The sequence below is a fragment of the Scyliorhinus canicula genome, chromosome 18 (genome assembly GCF_902713615.1).
Source record: "Scyliorhinus canicula chromosome 18, sScyCan1.1, whole genome shotgun sequence".
In the NCBI taxonomy this organism is placed as follows: Eukaryota; Metazoa; Chordata; class Chondrichthyes; order Carcharhiniformes; family Scyliorhinidae; genus Scyliorhinus; species Scyliorhinus canicula.
Window position 1 is genome coordinate 66,702,469 of NC_052163.1, and position 8,068 is coordinate 66,710,536.

The window sequence follows — 8,068 nt, forward strand, 5'->3', positions numbered from 1 at the left end:
CCAGAGCCCCCGGAGGAAACCCACGCAGACACGGGAAGAATGTACAAATTCCACTTAGACAGTCACCCGAATCCGGAATTGAACCCGGGTCTCTGGAGCTGTGAAGCAGCAGTGCTAACCAGTGTGCCACCATGCCGCCCGCGTGTGGTCAGTCATTGTTGCAATGCAGGAAAATAGCAGTGAGTGTTTGCTCAGCAGCTCTCACAAACAGCACTGTGATAACGACCAGATTCATCCATTGTTTACAAATGTGGGCAGAATTAAGTATTGGTCAGGACTTGGGGAATAGCTCAATTGATCATCTTCAAACGCATCCATCTGAAATTTAATATCACATCAGAAAGACGACACCTCTGACAGTATGGCAGCCTTCACTGTGAGGAGGATTGGGTTTCTGACTCCGAGGTGGGAATGTCACACACCCCATCCCCGCACTAACCCACCACTGTCACTTCCCCAAACAGCCATGCTTTATTGGTGAGCTCTGACCGATGCTTATGACAATGAGGGAGCATCACAGTGAGCACTGGAGGCTCAGGTACATGCTGACTTTAGTCAGGAGTACAAATCATTTAACTCCCTTAAACAATTCCATATTCCCCCTTTAAACAGCTTTGTAACTCCTACAGTATTAAACAATTTGCTCAATTCCCCATTATAGAATTGTCTATTTCCTTTTTTCAAAATGCATCACTTACCTTTTAAATTGTGTATTTCCCCATTAAACAATTGTCCAATCCCCGATAAACAGTAGAGTAATTAATTCCTCTTAAACATTGTGTAACTCACATTAGACAATTATACATTTCTCATGAATCAGTTATGCCATGGAACATTTCCGTAACTCCCTTTTAAACAATTGTCCAATCCCTGATAAACAGTAGTATAATGCTGGGTTTCTTTGAAGGTGCTTAAGGATGCTCAATGTTGAGAGGACACCACACTGTCAGGCAGCCTGTTCACCTTGTCACTGAATACCCACTAACTCGGTAAGCCGTGGGGCATCGACCATCAGTTCCTCATACTTGTCAATGAACAAGCGAAGGCGGGAGAGGTACCCGTCCTCATTGTAGGGGATGTTGTGTTGTTTGAAGTACTTTGACACAATAGGCTTCACCTGTTAACGATAAAATGAAACGGTTCAGTAAGAGCACCAAATCACTATTCAGCTTTCCTGTTAGGGAACATTCAGCTTTACCAAATGTCACAGAGTCCTGAACACTCCCATCATTCCCACACCACAAACCCCCAAAATGCCAATTCTCCCATTACTCCCAACCCTCCCATCACTCCCACACTCCCAAAATGCCAACTCTCCCATCACTCCCAACCCTCCCATCACTCCCACACCCCACACTCCAAAAACGCCAACTCTCCCATCACTCCCAACCCTCCCATCACTCCCACACTCCCAAAATGCCAACTCTCCCATCACTCCCAACCCTCCCACATCCCACACTCCCAAAACGCCTACTCCCCCATCACTCCCAACCCTCCCATCATTCCCACACCACAACCCCCTAAAACGCCAACTCTCCCATCACTCCCAACCCTCCCATCATTCCCACACCCCAATCCCCCAAAACGCCAACTCTCCCATCACTCCCAACCATCCCATCATTCCCACATCCCAACCCCCTAAAACGCCAACTCTCCCATCACTCCCAACGCTCCCATATCCCAACCCTCTCATCACACCCACACCCCAAGCCTCCCATCACTCCCACATTCAAACACTCCCATCATTCCCACACCACAAACCCCCAAAATGCCAATTCTCCCATCACTCCCAACCCTCCCTTCATTCCCACACCCCAACCCTCCTATCACTCCCATCCCAACCCTCCCATCACTCCCACATCCCAATCCTCCCAACCCTCCCATCACTCCCACATCCCAACAATCCCATCCCAACCCTCCCATCACTCCCACATCCCAACAATCCCATCCCAACCTTCCCATCACTCCCACATCCCAACAATCCCATCCCAAGCCTCCCATCACTCCCACATTCAAACCCTCCCATCACAACCCTCCCAACACTCCCACATCCCAACCCTCCGTTCACTCCCATCCCAACCCTCCCATCACTCCCACATCCCAACCCTCCGTTCACTCCCATCCCAACCCTCCATTCACTCCCATCCCAACCCTCCCATCACTCCCACATCCCAACACTCCAATCACTCTCCCATCTCAACCCCCCCCCATCACTCCCACATTCCAACACTCCCATCCCAACCCTCCCATCATTCCCACATTCCAACCCTCCCATCACTCCCATCCCAACTCTCCCATCACTCCCACATCCCAACTCTCCCATCACTCCCACATCCCAACCCTCCCATCACTCCCACATCCCAACCCTTCCCATCACTCCCATATCCCAACCCTCCCAACTCTCCCATCACTCCCACATCCCAACACTCCCATCCCAACTCTCCCATCACTCCCACATTCCAACCCTCCCATCACTCCCACATCCCAATCCTCCCATCACTCCCATCCCAACCCTCTCATCACTCCCACATTCCAACCCTCCCATCACTCCCACATCCCATCACTCCCACATTCCAACCCTCCCATCACTCCCACATCCCAACCCTCCCCTCACTCCCATCCCAACTCTCCCATCACTCCCACATCCCAACTCTCCCATCCCAACTCTCCCGTCACTCCCATCCCAACTCTCCATCACTCCCATCCCAACTCTCCCATCACTCCCACATCCCAACTCTCCCATCACTCCCATCCCAACTCTCCCATCTCAACCCTCCCATCCCAACCCTCCCATCACTCCCACATCCCAACCCTCCCCTCACTCCTGCTCTCTAACTTTCCCATCACATACTGGGCAGGATTTTCAGTGACTAGAGCTGATGTCAGGACTGAATCGCTTGGGTTCTAACTCTCCCATCATTCCTACAGTCTAACTCTCACATCATTCCCACTAACTCTCCCATCACTCCCAGTCTAACTCTCCTATTACCCCCACACACTAACACTCCCATCATTCCCACAGCCTAACTCTCCCATTACTCCCATATCCCAACCCTCCCGTCCCAACTCTCCCATCGCTCCCACATCCCAACACTCCCATCCCAACTCTCCCATCACTCCCACATTCCAACGCTCCCATCACTCCCACATCCCAACTCTCCCACATCCCAACCCTCCCATCCCAACCCTCCCATCACTCCCACATTCCAACCCTCCCGTCACTCCCACATCCCATCACTCCCACATTCCAACCTTCCCATCACTCCCACATCCCAACCCTCCCCTCACTCCCATCCCAACTCTCCCATCACTCCCACATCCCAACTCTCCCATCCCAACTCTCCCATCACTCCCATCCCAACTCTCCCATCACTCCCATCCCAACTCTCCCATCACTTCCATCCTGACTCTCCCATCACTCCCATCCCAACTCTCCCATCACTCCCATCCCAACTCTCCCATCCCAACTCTCCCATCACTCCCACATCCCAACTCTCCGATCCCAACTCTCCCATCACTTCCATCCCGACTCTCCCATCACTCCCATCCAACTCTCCCATCACTCCTACATCCCAACTCTCCCATCACTCCCATCCCACCTCTCCCATCACTCCCATCTCAACCCTCCCATCCCAACCCTCCCATCACTCCCACATCCCAACCCTACCCTCACTCCTGCTCTCTAACTTTCCCATCACATACTGGGCAGGATTTTCAGAGACTAGAGCTGATGTCAGGACTGAATCGCTTGGGTTCTAACTCTCCCATCATTCCTACAGACTAACTCTCCCATCATTCCCACTGTCTAACTCTCCCATCACTCCCAGTCTAACTCTCCCATTACCCCCACACACTAACTCTCCAATTCACTCCCACAGCCTAACTCTCCCATTACTCCCACACACTAACACTCCCATCACTCCCACAGTCTAACTCTCCCTTCACTCCCAGTCTAACTCTCCCATTACTCCCACACACTAACTCTCCTATTCACTCCCACAGTCTAACACTCCCATCACTCTAACTCTCCCATCACTCCCACAGTCTAACTCTCCCATCACTTCCACACACTAACTCTCCCATCACTCCCACAGTCTAACTCTCCCATCATTCCCACTGTCTAACTCTCCCATCACTCCCACACACTAACTCTCCCATCACTCCCACACACTAACTCTCCCATCACTCCCAGTCTAACTCTCCCATCACTCCCACAGTTTAACTTTCCCATCACTCCCACAGTCTAACACTCCCATCACTCCCACACACTAACTCTCCCATCACTCCCACAGTCTAACTCTCCCATAACTCCCAGTCTAACTCTCCCATCACTCCCACAGTCTAACTCTCCATCACTCCCAGTCTAACTCTCCCATCACTCCCACAGTCTAACTCTCCATCACTCCCACACACTAACTCTCCCATCACTCCCACAGTCTAACTCTCCCATCACTCCCAGTCTAACTCTCCCATTACTCTCACAGTCTAACTCTCCCATCACTCCCACACACTAACTCTCCCATCACTCCCACACACTAACTCTCCCATCACACCCACACTCTAACTCTCCCATCACTCCCACAGTCTAACTCTCCCATCACTCCCAGTCTAACTCTCCTATCACTCCCAGTATAACTCTCCCATCACTCCCAGTCTAACTCTCCCATCACTCCCACACACTAACACTCCCATCACTCCCACAGTCTAACTCTCCCATCACTCCCAGTCTAACTCTCCCATCACTCCCACAGTATAACTCTCCATCACTCCCACACACTAACTCTGCCATCACTCCCACAGTCTAACTCTCCCATCACTCCCAGTCTAACTCTCCCATCACTCCCAGTCTAACTCTCCCATCACTCCCACAGTCTAACTCTCCCATCACTCCCACACACTAACACTCCCACAGTCTAACTCTCCCATTACTCCCAGTCTAACTCTCTCACCACTCCCACAGTCTAACTCTCCATCACTCCCACACACTAACTCTCCCATCACTCCCACAGTCTAACTCTCCACCACTCCCACACACAAACTCTCCCATCACTCCCAGTCTAACTCTCCCATCACTCCCAGTCTAACTCTCCATCACTCCCAGTCTAACTCACCCATCACTCCCCAGTCTAACTCTCCATCACTCCCACACACTAACACTCCCATCACTCCCAGTCCAACTCTCCCATCACTCCCATTCTAACTCTCCCGTCACTCCCAGTCTAATTCTCCCATCATTCCCACACACTAACTCTCCCATCACTCCCAGTCTAACTCTCCCATCACTCCCACAGTCTAACTCTCCATCACACTCCACACAGTCTACTCTCCCCTCACTCCCATCCCAACTCTCCCATCACTCCCACACAGTCTAACTCATCCATCACTCCCAGTCTACACTAACTCTCCCATCACTCCCACAGTCTAACTCCTCCCATAACTCCCATGTCCTAACTCCTCCATCACTCCCCACAGGTCTACTCTCACCATCACTCCGTCCTAACCTCCCATCACTCCCACAGTCTAACTCTCATCACTCCCACACACTAACTCTCCACAATCACTCCCACACACAAAATCTCCCTAACTCCAGTCTCACTCTCCCATCACTCCCAGCCTAACTCTCCCATCACTCCCACAGTCTAACTCTCCCATCACTCTCAGTCTAACTCTCCATCACTCCCACACACTAACTCGCCCATCACTCCCAGTCTAACTCTCCCATTACTCCCACAGTCTAACTCTCCCATCACTCCCACACACTAACTCTCCCATCACTCCCACACACTAACTCTCCCATCACTCCCACACACTAACTCTCCCATCACTCCCAGTCTCACTCTCCCATCACTCCCAGTCTAACTCTCCCATCACTCCCAATCTAACTCTCCCATCACTCCCACACACTAACTCTCCCGTCACTCCCAATCTAACACTCCCATCACTCCCAGTCTAACTCTCCATCACTCCCAGTCTAACTCTCCCATCACTCCCAGTCTAACTCTCCCATCATTCCCACAGTCTAACTCTCCCATCACTCCCAGTCTAACTCTCCCATCACTCCCACAGTCTAACTCTCCCACACACGAACTCTCCCATTACTCCCAGTCTAACTCTCCTATCACTCCCAGTCTAACTCTCCCATCACTCCCACACACTAACTCTCCCATCACTTGTGGACTCAGCTCCACTATCCGGCCTGAACACCATAACCCTTAATCCCTTTATTCTTCAAAAAACTATCTATCTTTATCTTAAAAACATTTAATGAAGGAGCCTCAACTGCTTCACTGGGCAAGGAATTCCATAGATTCACAACCCTTTGGGTGAAGAAGTTCCCACACACTAACTCTCCCATCACTCCCACACACTAACTCTCCCATCAGTCCCGCACACACTAACTCTCCCATCACTCTACCTTCAGACACATGTTGTCAGACAATTTTGGGAACAGATGATGCTCCACATGGCAGTTGACGAGTGAGTGCCCAAACGACCAATCTAGCAGCAAGTTCCGTGGCAGGTTCAACACTCCATATGCCATCTGGTAGATTCGCTTTGGCTTCTTCATAGGAGAGAACATCGCCAACCCAATATGCTTTGAAAAATAATTTTAAAAACTCTTTAATAATCCAACACCTGACACAAATTTGAGACCTCTGGATGTGAAACTAGGCTGTACTAAAACATATGTTTTTAGGGATTGGAGGATTCAATGGGGTATGTTGAGAAAGCAGCTCCTTTGGAGTTCGAGTGATCATCTTAACAGATAGGCCCATTAGGGGTCATGATAAGAATCAATTCTTTATCTAAAGGGGAATGGAAATCTATCCCCCAAATGCTGTGAAAATTAAATGAAAATCGCTTTATTGTCACGAGTAGGCTTCAATGAAGTTACTGTGAAAAGCCCCTAGTTGCCACATTCCGGCGCCTGTCCGGGGAGGCTGGTACTGGGAGTCAATTGAAAATTTTAGAACTGAGATCAACAGGTGTTGTCGCGTGAGGTTTTTAAGGGTTTGGAGCCAAAATGCGTAAATGGAATTATTATGAAGAACACTCAACTTCTAAATGCATGGAAAGTGCGAGTGTGTTCCCTAGCCACCTCCGCTCCCAATGTTCCTCATCTCTGACACAATTAAATATTTCTGTAACAGAAAATGAGATGGGGGAGAGGGAGTCCTGTGCTCAATACGTTTTACACAGCTTTACTTAATTGTCATGGTTGCATCATTGTATAATAATATGCAGGATTGCATGAGAAATATCACCGCTTTGACCAGAGATCTTAATCTGTTTTTAAAACGTTTTGTAGTTGGAATGGTTAAATATCATTGAAAATTCCCGGGGAATGGGAAAAGAATTGAATGCAGAATAAACTGAGAGTGATAGAGATTAGGAAAACCAGCAAATAATTAATTTGTTTTCGTAAACTGCAAAGTTGAAAATTGTAGGAAGGAAAGCCAGGAATTGGGGGAGGGAGATGAGGAACGCCATAGTTATAGAAATGGGGAAGAATGAGGGGTGATGGGGTGAGTTAACAGTGGGGATGATGGAGTTAGTTGAGAGTGAGAATGATGGACTTCCGGTTGCGGCTATGACCAGCTAAGTCGCACGTTTGGCTGCTCCTACTACAAAGGTGTTTTTGGGCCGATTGGAGGGCCCCAACGGCGCTGTAAGGACAAATCCCGGTGGGGGAAGGCTCCCTGAAGAGAACCAGACCAACTTTATGGTCGGTACCCGGAGTGGGGTGGTAAAGAAAGCAACAGCAGCTCCCAAAAAAAAGCGGGGGAAGAAGACCAAAATGGCGGCCGGCGGCGCACCCGAGGACTGGAGGAAATGGGCGGAGGAGCAGCAGGCCGCTCTCTTGCGCTTCTTCACGGAGCTGAAAATGGAGCTCTTGGAGTCAATGAATGCGACGACCACCAGGCTGATGGGAGCCCAGGCGACCCAAGAGGCGTCGATTCGGGAGCTGCAGCAGGAGATGACTGCGAGGGAGGAGGAGGCCACGGTCCTCGTGGGAAAGGTAAAGGTGCACGAGGCACTCCACCTGAAATGGCAGAGCCGTTTTTGA

The 8,068-nt window shown here is 50.2% G+C and overlaps 1 protein-coding gene across 1 annotated transcript in view; it reads right to left on the reverse strand.

Annotated features, from left to right (window-relative positions):
* Positions 1 to 303: 303 nt before the first annotated feature.
* fads6 (fatty acid desaturase 6) overlaps positions 304 to 8,068 on the reverse strand; it is a 108,665-nt gene continuing 100,900 nt past the window's right edge. The window contains exon 6 of the mRNA XM_038777959.1: positions 304 to 1,117. Coding sequence (XP_038633887.1) covers positions 968 to 1,117 — 150 coding nt within the window. The 3' untranslated portion in view covers positions 304 to 967. The remainder of the gene's footprint in view (positions 1,118 to 8,068) is intronic.